The sequence below is a fragment of the Pagrus major genome, chromosome 13 (genome assembly GCF_040436345.1).
Source record: "Pagrus major chromosome 13, Pma_NU_1.0".
Lineage (NCBI taxonomy): Eukaryota > Metazoa > Chordata > Actinopteri > Spariformes > Sparidae > Pagrus > Pagrus major.
Window position 1 is genome coordinate 187,554 of NC_133227.1, and position 17,385 is coordinate 204,938.

Genomic DNA, 17,385 nt, shown 5'->3' on the forward strand with positions numbered 1-17,385 from the left:
CCTCTCAGTAGCATCTTCAGGTAAGATATTCTCGAGCGCTATCTTTAAGCGTGCAAACTGACGAGGGTCTTCGGCGGTGAAGCATGGAATCTGAGGCTTTGGTCCACGATATGTGGTCTCCTGATGAGATTGAGAACGTGGTTGACTGTAGCCTGTTGATTCCTTCAGGTCTACAGGTGGCCACTGAGGTTGCTCATCTGCCTGATGAAAAGGGTGAGTAGGTGGTCTACGATTACTGGTATATGGCTCGACATACTCAGGTGTGGACACCCAGTCATGGGGAGGATACGAGACTGGCGGCGGTGGTGGAGGGAATGACTCTTCACTTGGATGGAATGGAGCTGATAAAGGTGGGTCTGGCCATGGCACACCCTGCAGGTCATCCTCTGGATAGTTGACAGGTTGGGCTCTATAATGCAGTGGAGTGGATGTGAAGTCTGGAGTTGGAGCCTTTAGAAAGGAGCCACGGTCCTCTGCCTGGTGAGCATATGTGTGGGTGAATACACCGGGCCTTGAACCATGAGGCTGAGAAACAGCTGAAGGGTGTGGGGTGAGAGCACTGATGAGGGTCTGCATCTCTCGCCTGAGTTGGTTATTGTCCTCCCTCATCTCTTTCAGCGCTGACAAAACCACCTCTGGAACAGGGCTCCGTGTTGTCAGTCCATCATGAAGGAGCTTAGGTGATTCTTGAATGTTAATGACTCCCTCGTTGGAGTGGTCATGGAGTGTGTGTGACTGAGGTAATTGACGTCTTGGAAGATCTACCAGGAAGTCGTCTAGATAACGAGGTCGACGAACTTCACGGCGTGCACGGACATTATCAGGAAAAGCCATGATTCAACTGTGGAAACTGCAGATCCGGCTCGAAGGACCATGTGAAATAGGTGCAGATTTGAGACCCTTTAATGAATTGAGCTGATTCTTTTTAACTGTCTATCTGCAATCGCCACAGGCTGTCCTGCCAGAACAGTTGAAATTATGATATTTCAGTCAATGATGCACACACTTCCTCTCATGCCACTCATTTATTTGTCAGATGCTTGATTTTACTTGTGTGTGGTTTCTACAGAGAATGAAAAGAAACATAAATGAAATGAATTATATGCATGGTTATTATTGCATTATTATGAACATAAAATGTGGCATAAACAGACAAATTATATAATATTAATAAAGAAATATTGATACAGTAATGTATGCATTCATTTAACACAATGCAATCATTAAACACATCCCTGAAAGCAGTGCACACTGAAAAGGCATGCAACAATTGAGTGACGGTCCCTTAATTATTTATTATCCCTCGCAGGCGGCAAAATATAAACAATTAACTCCGGCGACGCCGTCACATATTAATAAATGGACCGGGCGGCCCGTGCGAATATTAACCGCCACATAAACATACGTCCTCAACAATAAACAAAACAACTTGAACACTTACAGTCTCATGGACGCACAATCTGAATGAATGAAGGATGAAGGAATGAGTGAGTCCCGACTCCCGACTATGACGGCTTCTCCGCTGCTCTCCCTCCGTGATCAGCAACGATCGATCACTCAGCCAGGTGATCTGATTGGTTAGGAATACCGCGGGTTCACGTGAACACTACATGCGAGCTGAGTGCGAGCTGAGTGACCTTCTGTACAGGTATGCTAACACGCTGAACCAAGATGGTGTAGTTAAACATGGTAAACAAACATAATACACCCGCCCTATGAGCATGTTTTGACTTTGACTAGCTTCAGAGCCACTAGTATGGCTATAGTTTGGAGGCAAAGGCCACTCCTCATAAACTAAACACAGGTGTGTTATGGAAGTTCTTGATAATAATGCACCAGAAGGTTCAGCTGTGAGCTTTAGGCAGGAGGTTTCATCATGGCTTTTCTTTCTCATGAACAATTTTAAAGAATATGAAAAATCCCTCAGAATTCAGGACTTTTTTTGTAAACTGAAAAGAGGACTAAAAAGAAGAATTAAAAGCTTTGTGGTTCCAAATACTAATAATAATAATGATAATAATGATAATAAAAAGAAATATCAAACATTAAACCTTTTTATGGTCCTATTGCAGAAGAGTATATGATACATGTTAATATATTCAAAAGTAATACGCTATCTAAATAGCATGTTTAACAAAAACAGTAGTAGTAGTATATGATAATAGGGCCTATAGTGATCAATAATTATATAATATACAGTATTTATTCAGTTCTGTGGATATATCCCTCTTTTATCAGATGCCAGCAGTCACACTTGAGCTTTAAATCTCAGCACCATGTGAAACTCTCTGACATAATGATCCAGTCTGATTTTCCTGGAAATCCTGGAATTGAAAGAATAATCTATTTCAGGAGTCATTCATCCAAGACCATTAGAAGCAATGCTAATATCCAAAATAAAACCAGAGTCAAGATGCAGTTTGTTTGTCTCCATACGGGATGAGTACGTTGGGTCGACCAGTGCCATAGCCTATGATTGTTTGAAGCATGTGTCCATAGATGATTATTAAACAAATTATTAAACAAGCTCAACGGGAAAATATAAACACAGAACACAAACAGATGCCAGTTTGTTTTGTGGCCTGACATTTTGAGTAATGAATTCATTTGATTGACCAACAAATGACTCAACCTAAAACCACAATCCTCTTCAACGACTCTTTGCTCTGCACTTCTGCTTTCTGCACTTCCATCCAAATTCAAGCTCAAGTCACACCGACCTATTAGATCGCAGCGCTGTAAACTAGAATATTTCAGTTTCTTGTCCTCAACATTCCTTCTGAGCCGTAATATGTGTTTATTTTGTAACTATAGCTGCACTAAATCATGTCTCCTGCTTCCCCTTCTTCCTCTACAGAGTCTGACAGTCTTTTATCCACAGCCAAGCTGGAATCACACTCAGCTTCTATTTCTCAGATCCAGAAAGGCTTTTACAGCGCGGGACACGGGCGAGGAGGAGTAACCCCCCCACCCATCTCAGCCATGCAGCTCATGGATTAGGCCCAAAAATCTCTCAGGTTGACAGGAAATGTGGATGGAGTTTCCACATCAAACAGCGGGCTGAGGAATGGTGTTTGTGTATTGTGAAGGGAAGGAGCGAGGATGTAGGTGAGGGAGAGGAGGGCACAGCGTCATTCACACCTGAGTGTCGATCCTGATTTCTTAGAGAGGAGTGTGGACACAGAAGTGCAGCGTTTCTCTGTGTGCACACCTGAGTTTGTGAGGTATAAACTGAAGCATTCAGACGCGGAGAGAAGGACAGTTTGTGTATTGTGAGTTTTTGTGTGGAGAGGTCAGAATGAGATGAACAAGGAATGTGTGAGAAGAAAAGGAAAACGGTCTAAAAAAGGTCATTATGGGATGTGACATCTGACATTTAGGTATAAAAAGTGCAAATCTCATTTAAACTGAAAATGTCTTTCAAAAAACAAAATGTTGGGTCAAATTTGGCAAAGATGTGTGTGTTAACTCAGCGTCAGAGTCACCATTATTATTCTTCTCTCACACACAAATATATGAGTGACAAACTATAGGACAAAGCAACAAAAGTCTCATAAAGTAGTGGACCAACACGAGCCTCTAAAACAGTTTTAGTGCTCTTTCTCATAGATTCTCCATGTCTTTGTGCTTTACTGGAGGGATGGATGGCTTTCCTACGATAGAAAAGGGTTTTTCCTTTAATTTGTCACCCATCTGTGTAGTCAGCTGTACCGTAGTGTGGCTGTATAGCTATATTCTTATAATACTGGACAGTCCATCAGCATTCAAACACAATACATGTTCTAAACATGAAATGTTTCAGGTTCAGGTTACTTTTTTTGTAGCTGCAGTATATATATTTGTTTGTTTATATTCATTAGATGACTATTCATCCACTGAAAAAAAGTGGGATGCAAAAAACACCCCAAAGTCTTTGTGTAGTGAATGTAAGAAAGCAATATTTTGTTAAAATATTACTTCGGTGAAAGTGAAAGTCATCCATACGAATATTACTTGAGTAAAAGTCTTGTAATAAATGTACTGAAACATTAAAAGTGCAGGTTAAGGTCAAGATATCATTTTTCTCATTACTGAAATGAGCGGGTTATTTTTCAGTAAAATAAATTAAATGAGAATGTACTGTTTTGGCTCTGATGCAGCATGTATTGTTGGAGTGAAATTAAGATAGACAGATAGACAGATAGATAGACAGACAGACAGATAGATAGATAGATAGATAGATAGATAGATAGATAGATAGATAGATAGATAGATAGATAGATAGATAGATGGATGGATGCTGTCTAATGCTGCCACCTAGTGGCTTCTTTTGATCTCGCGCTCCTTTTGCCTCCATAGCAACAAATATAAGAGGACTGACTTTATACATACAGTCAGTGATGGAGGAAGTATTCAGATACTTTACTGAAGTACAAGTACTAATAGCACTAATACCCCCACTGTAGAAATACAGTATATTTACATTTAATATGTAAGGCAATAAGCACAAATATAAAAGTATTATGATATAACTTCTGTTTAGCTGTTCAATAAATGTAGTAAATATTTCTCTGAAATGTAGTCAGGTACAAGTACAAAATGTCATGAAATGGAAATATTCAAGTGAATACACCTCAAAGTTGTACTTCAGTAAATAAATCTACGTACTTACTTTCTACCATGATATAGACAATATCACAAATAATACATATAAGTTTTAAAAATATCAAAAGTTACACGAGGTGATTTTCTCACTCAGATTTGAGTCTGCTTTATGACCTCCATGTTTCTGTTCAGTGTCAGGGCTCACAGAGGTCTCTGGGCTCCAGGGCCAAAGCCAATATTTTAGAAACACTGAGGTCATGCCCCCCACCCATCCATCCAAACATTTTGAAGACTATAGTATAAATCTATATATTATTCTGCATTTTGATAATAATTCCAATAATCGCTTAGGAAATAATATCAGTGCTAGCACACGGAAAAGATGGAGATAAGTAACAAATATGGCCAATTTTGACTTAAATGTATTAAATTATTTCTGTGCTAAAAACAACCTATTAACATGGGTAACACTTTATAATAACCATCATTAATAAATGGTTAATGTAATTTCACTGTTAAAAAAAACACTAAAATGGCTCATAAAACATTTATTAAACAATTGTAAAGGTTCAAAACATCAGTTGCATCCAAATAATGTTTATAAATGAACCACACAGTATTTATTAACCGTTTACAAAGAGTTATGAACATTAATTGCAACTTTCCAATAAAGAATTGCTAATAAAAAGCTCATAAAGCATTTCATTGCTAGTTAACATTGAAATAACTATTAACTAAAGTCTAATTAACTATACATTTGCCTTTTTATCATATACAATTGTTCATCTTAATGATATACTAGACATTATAAAGTGTTACCAAATATATTCAGATATCAAAGACCCAGAAAAAATACCGAGTACATGACCTCAGTGTCCTCAATGGTAGCTCCGGCCGTGCTGGGTAGCATGTGACCCGGTTTCGACAGCCCATCCATTTTTGGTATCAATATATTGTCTTAATGTCCGTCATGTGAGCAGCAGCAGTTTGAGCTATGATCTTAATTCATTGTTCATGAAAGTAGGAGTCAATGTGGAATACTTCCCCGCTAATTTGAGCCAATCATCAAGGTTAATGCGTCATCCTCAGGGAGCTCCTGGGCTGTAAAATCACTACTTACATCACGTGCTCTTCATGTGACCATCGGGATACCTGTCTTAGCTCTTCTTATTTTTTGGAAATTCAAATCTAGTTTCTAATGGCCCCAGACCCTGTGAGTCTGGCACTAGCCTGGGAACTGTCTGTGCATTGGACTGTGCGTTATCCGGTGTTTTGATGTCTCGATCGGTGGAAACGCAACCGACCAGGAAGGAGAACAAGTAGCCCGATTTGTCACCTCGACACATTATAGCTGGCTGAAGCCTCACACTCCGGCAGCTTCAATACACTTCCACTGTCCACACACACACTGTTTTTTTTCTGGTGCGCACCAGGAGGCAGCGAGCTGTGGAGGAGAGGATGTGCCACAGACTGAAGTGTCAGAAAAGTGTGATTGTAGCTTTACCTGCATGCTTGATGTCATCCTTGTGTAATATATTGCCACAGTGTACTCTGGAGATCACTTTGAATGAAATAAAAAGACTTTAGAAGGCAGAAATCAAACATATTTCATCAAAACCTTGTGCGTAAAGGCCTACATATTGACTTATAAAGTGGAAATATAGGCATATGTTTTCATTTTGCCCTCAAAATAAACTTTTGTGAGTGCACACAAATCATTTTAGATGCAGAGATTTACCAGAAAGATCTCAGTGTTGTGAGACCTGACACTTCTTCAGGACAGGACAAGCTCCGTCTAGCCTAAACGGGCACATTAATGGGTCATCGGGGATCAAACAGACAGCTATTAGCCGGGCAGCCATTAATAGGTGTGCAGCACATCAAAGGCACGCGTTTGTAAGGCTCGACAATATCCACTGAGATGGGCGAAGGAGGGTGGGGTGCGAGGGGAGTCGTTTTGTGCCTGTCAAGCAGAGTATAAAATCCTCAGGTATCCTGAGTGTTCACAAGTAACGAGGAGACACTCGGGGAAACATACACTGTCTTTTGCTCGATATAGGAAAATGGCATTTGGATTGGATTTTACTGGAGGAAGTGTTTCTGAGATGAACACGTTTTACTCGGGGCACTACTGGCCCGCTGCATGTCTGGATATGAACGACAAGGACGATTACGCACGGGACTCCAGCAGAGGTGAGTGACTCAGTACCTTTACTTCACATTTTATTACGATTTTGACAATTAATAAATATCAGTATCTATATATCTGTACTTAAATGTGTTTGATTTTAATTTAGAGGTCAGGAAAGCTCATTAATAATCGTCACTATTTGTTTTTTCCTTGTAGTGCACCATGATGCTCCCCACAGGACGCGCTTGGACACCCAGCGTCGCAGGAAGCGCACGACTTTCAGCAAGGCGCAGCTGAGCGAGCTGGAGAGGGCCTTCTCGGCCACTCAGTACCCGGACATTAAAATGAAGGAGTCCCTGGCAGATATAACTGGGCTACCGGAGTCTACAGTTCAGGTATAACGTGTGCTTCACACACTCCCCATGCGTAATTTTTGATAGTGATGCGTATTTTTATTTTACGCGTTTCATGAAAACTGACCACTATTCATTCTTTTCAACAGGTCTGGTTCCAAAATCGACGCGCACGCTATTTCAAGAGCAAGAAACCATCCAGAGAGGTCCACAAACCATCCACAGACCACCTCCATCCGCACTTCACCTTCACTCCAACTCCCAGTCCGCCTTTCCCCTACTTGGCTCCGTCTTTCCCTCCCACCCCTAGCCCGTCGTCCCCACCAGGCTACCCTGCTCCAAGTTTACCCGAGTCCACAAGGCTCTCCGCCATGTCCCTGCCCGCCCCTACATCCCCTGTCGCAGCCGACCAAGCTCCATCCTGCTCCCCGCATGGTCTCCCAGGAGCTCCTCAAACCCAATTCTACCAAACCCCAGACTTTACTCACTACTGCCACGATGTGTTTCCACACAGCGGGCTCGGTGAATGGGATTTAACAGAGGACTTCGAGGCCTTCCTTGCAGGAGCACAAGGGTCCGAGCCTGAGGGCAGCCGCTGCGGTGCAGTCGTACATCCTGGACCCAGGGAGGGCTTCCAGACTCGGCTGGACCAGCAGCACTTCTCCAGCTCTGAGGAGGACCTGTCCGACCTGTGCTTTCAGGACCTGGGCGACTTCAGTGTGTCGGATTTGGACATTTCTGCTGCAATGATTGATTATCTATTAGGCTGACTGATCCTAGATAGATAGTTATTTAATGTAAAGTTACACATTGTAAATAGGCTTAGCTTTAATAGAGTATTTATGACGAGACTGCCTCGCAGAAAGGACCTTCTCATGTGGACGAAAGGTATTGAAGCATTTAGATATGTTAATCCACATATTGTAAAGTATTATATTACATGAAGGTTACAAATAAAAATTATTAATTTAAACCCTTCTGCCGCCGTGGTTTTCATTCATAAAGCCTACTTCCGCTTCTGTCGTCACGTGGCGCCGTGGCTTAGTTGGTTAAAGCGCCTGTCTAGTAAACAGGAGATCCTGGGTTCGAATCCCAGCGGTGCCTTTTAGCTCTTACAATGACGTGTGTGTGTGTGTGATGGCTACCAGAGGACATGAAACCGTTTGAGAGGCTGATAACTACATTTGTATACGTTACTAAGCCTAACTCTGCGGAAACATAAAAGAATATTCGACACCGGAAACCGGAAGCGAATTGTACGGGATTGCAAAAGAACGTCGCTCAGCCAATCAGAAGTCAGGTGTGTTACAACTCGTCACTGTCATGTCGGCTTGGAGGATGGCATTTCTATTAGGTCCACTGGAAAAAAACAAAAAACAAAAACGATTGTGTCTTGTCCTCCCCTACCGTCTTTTGTCCAGCAGATGGTGCACCTCATTCAGGAAAACAACTGTCTACCGAGCAGATTGAAGAGGTAATGTCAGCACAGGGTCACAGTGCAACTAAACTTTTACTGTAGGAGGGATGCAGGTGGATATTTATACCAGCAGAGGCCAGTGTGTGCATTTATGTGCGTCAGAGAATAACCACCATCATGTACCTCTCTGACCATTTGTGTAAATTTGAGCTTTAGACCTTCAATATGAGATTTGAGGGACTTGACTTTTGGGTTAAAGGACCTATTTGTAAGAAGAATTGATTTTTAAGTCTCACTCACAACAGCAGCCGCCCCGTCCTACAATCCCAAAAAGATTTTTCTTATAAATAGGACTTTTATGGTCAGAGTGTGGTTTAGGGTCAGTGATAAGGTTACGCATATAGGCCCTGTTCAGACCTGGTATTACCATCAGCCAGTAGTGATCCAATTATAAGTGGACAGTTTTAAGTCCGTCAGTTCACACCTGACATTAACATGCATCTGAGTGTACACTTGTGATCTGATCTCACTTCCTCGCTCTATATGCAGATAAACGCATACATCATTGGGAAAAACAGACACAATGATCTTTACACCAAGAAAAAAAGTGCCTCACGACTTTACAAATTTACAAGAAAGCCCAAATGATTAACATTTTGTCATAGACAGCATTTCACAAATTTTAAAAAGTTTCTCCCAACACAGCAATCCACAAAATTAAGCAATTTTTAAAGGGAGTCTGGGGACTTTCTTGACGGTTGACAAAACAGTAGCCTATATTCGTTAGTGTTTGTTAAATGTGACATCTTTACCATCAATAACATGCTGTCTTCTCTCATAAAGTGCGTGTAAATGGTGAAATCAGTTGAAACTGTGTTCAAACAGGTGCTAAATGTTCAGAAGCAGACAGACTGACAAAGTGACACCTTTTACAAGAATAGAAAAAACTTAAAGTATTGAATTTATTGCCGTATTTGAAAGAAGGCATCAATGATTTTAAATTTGCCATATGTGTTTCCAGAAATTTTCTTTAAGTTTCTCCTCACTTAACAACCCTGAAAATTACCTGATTTGTTAAGGGAGTCTGGTGATGTTGCGGTGACTAGTTCAATGGTTGGATCATTTGAAACAGACAGTGTGTTGACAAACATCTGCTGCTAACATTGGCATTCATACGCATGTTAATACCAGGTCTGAACAGTTGTGATACCTAGCAGTGCATTAGGTGTGTGTTGCCTATACCATTTGGACAATAATAATATTGAGCCACTCACAAAAATGAAATCTCAAGTTTATTAAATCATGCAGAATTTCAGCCTATCAGCCTACATATACATACACATGAAGAGGGGACATTGTGGTGTCTATCATGAAAAAGAAATCTGTAACAACAAAAATAACAGAAGCTATTATAATTTCATATTGTAGTTACTTTGAGAATGATCACAACGAGATGCGTTTAAAACACAGGTTGGAGCTCTCCTATTTCCTCCAAACTACACTCACTCAGCCGGCCTATCTCTTCTCTTGCCTTGATGCGTAAGGTGTGCCTTCGAGCTTACAGCCCAGCCAGTATTTTGCGATGGATCGTGGGTAAGGAGGGATGGCGGAGTCCACACGTTTTTTCTTCAGATCCACTCTGTAGTATTTATCTGCCGTCATGAAAAGACAAAAACAAACAAAAGTGTGTTAAAGGGATGAGATAAAAAATAATCTGTTTCATTCTTGTTGCCTCAGTTTTCAGCACGACTTAGAGACAGAAATGACTCCATGTATTCTCACCTCTCTTGAAAAAATACACATTTTGAACAGGGGTGCTTTTGTACTCCTTTGTCTGTGTGGTGCCCTCATCGATGATGTCGCTGTAGTCGCTGAAGTCAAACCAGTCATCATAACCCCACAGATCATCAAACAACACATGGCGACTCTGCCTTCCTCGCTTCTTCTTGGGCCTCCTCCTCCGACTGCTCCGTCTCCTCGCTGGCGGAGGAGATGTGGGTTTGGGACTGAGGTAGACTCGTCCCACCATGGCAGCATCTACAGGGGGCCTGATGCCCTGCCAGTCCCTGCTGGTGTAACGTGGGCCTGTGCGGTCGCTGCCAACTGAACAAGGAACAACAAAACTAGAGCTGATTAGAGACACAGGTAAATACACCAGAGAACACACAAACACAGGTGAGCCTTACAGGAGCTTCCAAAGAGCTCTGTGAAGAGGTCCTCCCATGTCTGATCGCAGTAGAGGTCTGTGTAGCGTGTGAACAGCACAGACGGGGATGACCTGCTCATGTCGACACACTCCTCATGGGAGGGCTGCTGCTTGAACTCATACGGGTGATACTTGTCACCTGAAGAAAAGGAAAGGACATGAAAACACAAGATGCTTATACACTAATGAAAAAACACAATTATGAATATTTTATTCAATTTCTGCTAATACTACGCACTGGCCCTTTAAATACTGAAAAATATCATACATCCTTTGAAAAATACCTTTGAAAAAGTAGGCTTTCTCTTTGCCACGGTGACTTGGTGCTGGTATGGCAAAGGCGGCATCAATGTCATCTGGTATATCATCAAAGCCGACTGAAATGTCCCGTGGGTAGTCCTCATCCAAGACGTCACCGTCAAACCTCCAGTACTTGTTCCCCTGAGGCAGAGGAAATACAGAGGCCAAAGCCGTGAGAGCTGCATTTCGGTTATAAATACTGACCCTTCATGTGTCTGTAGACCAAGTTCTTAAAAGGGAAAATAATGCATTTAAAATAAATGTCATTCAGGTCTGCATGTATTCAAGCGAGACAGAAGCTTCTACCTTAAAGATGTAGGATTTTCCCTGGCAGTTGATGCGTGTGAATGCAGCGTCGATGGGCCCGGGGATTCCCCACACATCCTGGATGAGTTTGGGGTAACCAGGAAGTATGGACTTGTCATCCAACTCAAAGAAATATTCACCTCGGAGGAAAAGCACGAGACTCCTTTCAGTTTATTTAAGCAGGATAGTCCATAAAGCATCAAAACTGAAAAGTGCAGGAAGGATAAAGTGGGTGAGCTATGACAATTTTCCAACTTTATTTCAACTTGGTCTTCGCTGGTGGATAAACTCAGACCCATGATGATCATCTTAAAAGGATTAGGGTTATTGTTCACCACAACAAAAGACTGTTTATACACATCAGGACAGAAATGTACCTCTGAACGCATAGATGGACCCGTTCTTCAGCTGCAGAAAAGCATCAAAAGCTTGACCACTGCAGGGCGCTGCGTCAGGGTCCACGGCTGATGTGGGCCCTGCTGTGGTGGGGGGTGGAGGAGAGGCAGGGCTGGTTACTGCAACTGTGTTGAGAGTTGGTTGAATAGTTACAGCAGTCATGCTAGGAGTCGTCATTGCCTCGGTTACTTCATCCGTCTCCTCAAAAGTGTCGCCACGGGAAACTGAGGGAAGAGAGTTTTGTCACTTGAAGAACCAACAAGAACTTTCTTCATTAAAATACAAATAGTTTATTCAGGGAAATGATAATATTCTGTGACTGTACTGACTCTTTTTAGGGCATATGGTGTCAAAGTCCCCGCAGCAGCTTCCATAGTACAGACACATGGAGTCACACTGGCATTTCCTCTGCGGGTCGAAGGAGCCACAGCGACCGACGCAGGTCTCTGTGGAAATGCAGTTTGTTTGTTTCAGTGTGAAATGGTTTGGTCAGGCTTTACAGATTCAGATGTTACTCATGTAAAAGTACATTGGTAGAAATATAAGATGCTCAAATACCTACTAAAGTAAAAGTACAGAAGCATTATCAGCTAACTGTACTTGAAGAATCAAAAGTAAAAGCATTACTGCAACAGAAAAGAGCTCCTTTGGCTGATATATATTTATAGATAACACGACTAGATAGTTCCTGACGCTGAGTCATTAATGCATACTGTAAGCAGTATTTTACTGTTGTGGCTGGTTAAGGTATTTTCAAGAATATAAATATAGTACAGTGAATCAAAAACAATTTGATCAGATACTAAAAAGCTGCCATTTTTCATCAAGAATAATTACAAAATACATTGTCACACTCTTTATTTTTATTTTCAGACACACTGTCTTGTAAATGCATGGGAAAATACTTCATTAATTATGTTAAAGATAACGGATTTTACAATACGTAAAAGTACAATATGATGTTAATGTAATAATATCAGATTTTATATGCCAAAAATCTAATTCTAGGAAGATTTACCTTCTGCAGCAAAGGTGGCATCCAGCAGGAGGACGAGGCCCAGCAGAACCACCGCTGGCTTCATGCTGACTCACGGAAACGTATCCCACTTTGAAACAACAAACTAAAAACATGTAACTTTAATTCAGAAGCAAGCTGCGCACTTTACTGCCTGTTTACCACAGACGAGTTTGTGCTGAGTGCCCCACTTTGGGGTGCAGCTTTGTGTGCAGATGATCAATAGATTTTTTCAGAAGCTGTTGACCCCCGGGCGTCTGCCCTCCTGATTTGTCAACACTCAGCTGTGATAATCATTAAACTGTGATTGTTGATCTCTGTCCTGTCTGTCCCAGAAACATCATCCTAACATGATCACTTTAAGGCACAAAATACACCCAGTCATCGGGAAGATTTAACACGTGATATCAGCTTCTTGGTTATTATATATTAAAACAAAAACATGTCAGGTAATGAGAATATTTCCTGCACTGGTCGTCGGTTTAGCTGAATAATTAGGAAAATGGAAGAAAGGCTAAATTACAAATCAGACAAGAAACTCCAAAAGTGTGACATCGTCTTGTAAAGTCAATATATACTGTATATACTTTATGTAACTTCTGGGAGAGTGAGGGAATGAGTATCTGAGCTTAAACATTGTGTAACCAGGGCAGTCTTTTTCCTCTATTGATCTGTGGTGTAAAAAAAAACAACCCGAAAGCAAACACAATACCTTCCTCCAAATTTAGCCCTGATTACTAAAGTGGCAGACTAAAAAAGAGGTTCAGCAAGAAAAAAAGGAGGATAATTCTTAAAGTCTGTGGAGCAGCTGGTTTTTGATTGTAGACGACCAACAAAAAACTGTCTGTCAGAAATTATGATCAGATTCAGCAGCATGGAGAGACACAGAGGCTGAACTCTGGACTTCAACTGGAGCCGGCGGAGGGATTAAAGTGATGTTATTACTTCCTCATCGCCTGGTTAAACAATAAAAAATCTTGTTTGTTTGAAACAAATATCTTGGTAAAAGAGGATCAGTATTCATGCTTTCCTCTAAACTCAAACTGTAGCCGGTCTGACCCTGCAAACAACAAAAAAGATTATGTCCTGTCCTCCCCTACCGTCTTTTGTCCAGCAGATGGTGCACCTCATTCAGGAAAACAACTGCCTACCAGCAGATTGAAGAGGTAATGTCAACACAGGGTCACAGTGCAACTAAACTTTTACTTTAGGAGGGATGGTTACTGAGGCCATAAATTGGAGGGGTCATGAGATGATTAATGGTGAAAAGAAGAAAAATGTTCTATATCAAAAACCGGTTTATATTTGTCAGACTTTTTTGCTTTGTTTTGGAAAATATTTTATCATTTTACCTCCTTGGGCCTCAATCGGTTATTTTGACGAAGCCATGTGAGAAGTTTAGAGAGGAAATCTCTGTTCTGTAGAACTGATAACAACTCATTAACATCTGAAATGTGATGCGCAACTAGAAACTTCTTTTTTAAAAAGGATCCTGAGCCAAACATCGTGGGAACTGCTGGTTTAATCTTGATGATATGTTGTATTTTACATGTTTATCTTATTTTTTCCCCTTATCTTTTAATCTGAAAGTAAATATTATCTGTGAAATAACTGGAAATAGTCACGGACAAGCATTTCAAAATTGTGCTTAAGTACAGCACTTCAGTAACCAGGGTCAGCAACTTCAAGAACTTGCCTTACTTGTAAATATAGAATGATGTTTTTGTTTGTGTGTATGTGCTTCTTTGTGATGCTACAGCAGTGGTACAATATGATGGTAATGTAATAATATCAGATTTTATGCACCAAAAATCTACTTCCAGGAAGATTTACCTTCTGCAGCAACGGTGGCGTCCAGCAGGAGGACGAGGCCCAGCAGAACCACCGCTGGCTTCATGCCGACTCACAGAAAAATATCTCACCTCGAAACAACAAACTAAAAACATGTAACTTTAATTCAGAAGCAAGCTGCGCACTTTACTGCTTGTTTACCACAGACGAGTTTGTGCTGAGTGCCCCACTTTGGGGTGCAGCTTTGTGTGCAGATGATCAATAGTTTTTTCAGAAGTTGTTGACCCCCGGGCGTCTGCCCTCCTGATTTGTCAACACTCAGCTGTGATAATCATTAAACTGTGATTGTTGATCTCTGTCCTGTCTGTCCCAGAAACATCATCCTAACATGATCACTTTAAGGCACAAAATACACCCAGTCATCGGGAAGATTTAACACCTGATATCAGCTTCTTGGTTATTATATATTAAAACAAAAACAAGTCAGGTAATGAGAATATTTCCTGGACTGGTCGTCTGTTTAGCTGAATAATTAGGAAAATGGAAGAAAGGCTAAATTACAAATCAGACAAGAAACTCCAAAAGTGTGATATCGTCTTGTAAAGGTAATATATACTGTATATACGTTATGTAACTTCTGGGAGAGTGAGGGAATGAGTATCTGAGCTTAAACATTGTGTAACCAGGGCAGTCTTTTTCCTCTATTGATCTGTGGTGTAAAAAACAACCCGAAAGCAAACACAATACCTTCCTCCAAATTTAGCCCTGATTACTAAAGTGGCAGACTAAAAAAGAGGTTCAACAAGAAAAAAAGGAGGATAATTCTTAAAGTCTGTGGAGCAGCTGGTTTTTGATTGTAGACGACCAACAAAAAACTGTCTGGCAGAAATTATGATCAGATTCAGCAGCATGGAGAGACACAGAGGCTGAAATCTGGACTTCAACTGGAGCCGGTGGAGGGATTAAAGTGATGTTATTACTTCCTCATCGCCTGGTTAAACATTAAAAAATCTTGTTTGTTTGAAACAATTATCTTGGTAAAAGAGGATCAGTATTCATGCTTTCCTCTAAACTCAAACTGTAGCCGGTCTGACCCTGCAGTACCCATCAAGAGCAGATAAATCAATCCAAACAATGGAGGTCGTTGGTGTTTAATAATATATTTTTCTGTTGTGAAGTGCAGTGAAAGCTGGCCATAAACCTGATAACCTCATGGTAACCTTGACTGATTATTAGGGCAGATGGACTTTGGTTCCCAGTGCAGCTTGGATTATTTGACTTGGGTTGCTGCCTTATCTCTAATAGCTGTCAATTAATAAGACATAAAATTTCACAAGACCATTTAAAGGCACACTTAAAAACGTTGAAATGTCTGATAAGTGTTTTAAAATCGTGGCTGATTATTATTATTCAGATCTATTTATTTGGAGATTTAGCAGCAAAGCAGCAATGACCTGCTTGTTTTTTCTTCTGGTGTAGTATAGATTGTTTGTAAAAATCCAGAAAACAGCCTCCCAGAGTTTATAATGATTAAGATTTGACTCTAGGATGAGATGCATCAACAAGAATAAAGTTAAAGGTGTTATTGATAAGATTCAGTCATTAAATGTTGCATTTCATCTCCCCCTTCCATTGCATTCATGTCACAACACCGCTGTTGTTCGAATCATCTGCCCCCTCAAGAGGTTGCCAGTTTGTTACAATACTTAATGCTACTAACGCTAGCTAGCTAGCTAACTTTGAATTTTCTGGATTTAAAATGAGAAAAACATGTTTTATTTGAAATCGTTTTTAAATATGGTAAAAACAAGTTTGAACATGGTGCAACATTTTAAATGCATGCTATTTTGCATGTTAGGATGAATCATGATTTGTTCGTTTTTGAGTTTAAAAGTTAATTTTGGCCCCATCACTGAAGCTGAAACTCTGGCAATTTAGTATTTCACTTAAAGTAAATGGACTCAGAGGAGACAGATTAAAAACAGAGTGGTTAAAATATAAGCAACAACACCTACGTAAAAACATCATCATCCTCTTCGAACAGATCACCACACTCTGTGACCTGTGCATCAACCCCTTCCTCTGTGACTGGATATCGGACTTTCTAACCAACAGACCCTCCTCAGCCCTGACCCTGAACACTGAGTCCCACAGGGCTGTGTGCTGAGTCCTCTCGTGTTCTTCCCTCTTCACCTGCAACTGCATACCTGTACATAGTTCTCATAACATTATCAAGTCTGAGGATGACACAGCGCTGATTGGCCTTATCAATGATGAGTCGGCCTACAGGGAGGAGGTCCAGCCCGTGGCGGCGTGGCTCACCGACAAAAAACAAGTCCAAGGAGCTCGTTTTGAATCGACTGAATGGAGGTTGAGCGTGCCGCCGTCTTAATGTGTCTGGGTATTCATATCATCCTCCAGCTGTTAATTCTGACGACTAGAATTACTTCTGACATCACTTCATATTTTTAAACTATATTTTAAACATATACCTGCACATCGCTGCACATGTTCATACTGTTTATATTTTACAGTATTCATTAAAGGAGCACGATGTAGTTTTTTAATCAGAAGAGAAAGACCTTCCGTGGCTGATTTTGTATGTCTAAACAAACTTAATAAACAAACTTGCTTTGTTTTCATGAGTGAATTAACTCAAAAAAACAAACTGACAACCCAACTTCATACTGTTTTCTTTGTTTATATTTGCTGGGGACCTTATTTTCCTCCGAGAACAGCTTGTTTATTCAGTTATGTAAAAAATACATATTTCTGAGTTTGTATTATTACCTGATTTCAATTCTGAGTTTAATTTAGTGCCTTTTTAAACAATGTTCATACTGTTAATACTCTTCCTAATATCTATAGCTCTCATATTCACCCCTT

At 40.7% G+C, this 17,385-nt stretch overlaps 1 protein-coding gene and 1 non-coding gene across 2 annotated transcripts; one reads left to right on the plus strand and one right to left on the minus strand.

Moving 5' to 3' along the window:
• The first annotated feature begins 8,098 nt into the window (after positions 1-8,098).
• trnat-agu (transfer RNA threonine (anticodon AGU)) lies at positions 8,099-8,172 on the plus strand. Its single transcript has one exon. It is a non-coding gene; the product is annotated as a tRNA-Thr (tRNA).
• Positions 8,173-9,764: 1,592 nt separating this feature from the next.
• On the minus strand, positions 9,765-12,920 carry vtnb (vitronectin b). Its single transcript, XM_073480111.1, has 8 exons — positions 12,712-12,920; positions 12,023-12,139; positions 11,675-11,917; positions 11,298-11,437; positions 10,976-11,132; positions 10,672-10,830; positions 10,268-10,588; positions 9,765-10,137 (listed from the first exon to the last, which is right to left on the minus strand). Exons 1-8 carry the CDS (start codon positions 12,773-12,775, stop codon positions 10,001-10,003), a joined length of 1,338 nt encoding a protein of 445 aa, XP_073336212.1. The 5' UTR covers positions 12,776-12,920; the 3' UTR covers positions 9,765-10,000.
• Positions 12,921-17,385: the final 4,465 nt, after the last annotated feature.

Bases quoted from the DNA above. Each gene is read 5' to 3' on its own strand.
- vtnb (XM_073480111.1), bottom strand. From the start codon at position 12,775: ATGAAGCCAGCGGTGGTTCTGCTGGGCCTCGTCCTCCTGCTGGATGCC. The intron at 11,133-11,297 runs GTAGAAGCTTCT...CCTCTGCCTCAG, and splicing joins GAAAATCCTACATCTTTAAG to GGGAACAAGTACTGGAGGTT. The intron at 10,138-10,267 runs GTGAGAATACAT...TCATGACGGCAG, and splicing joins TGTGTATTTTTTCAAGAGAG to ATAAATACTACAGAGTGGAT.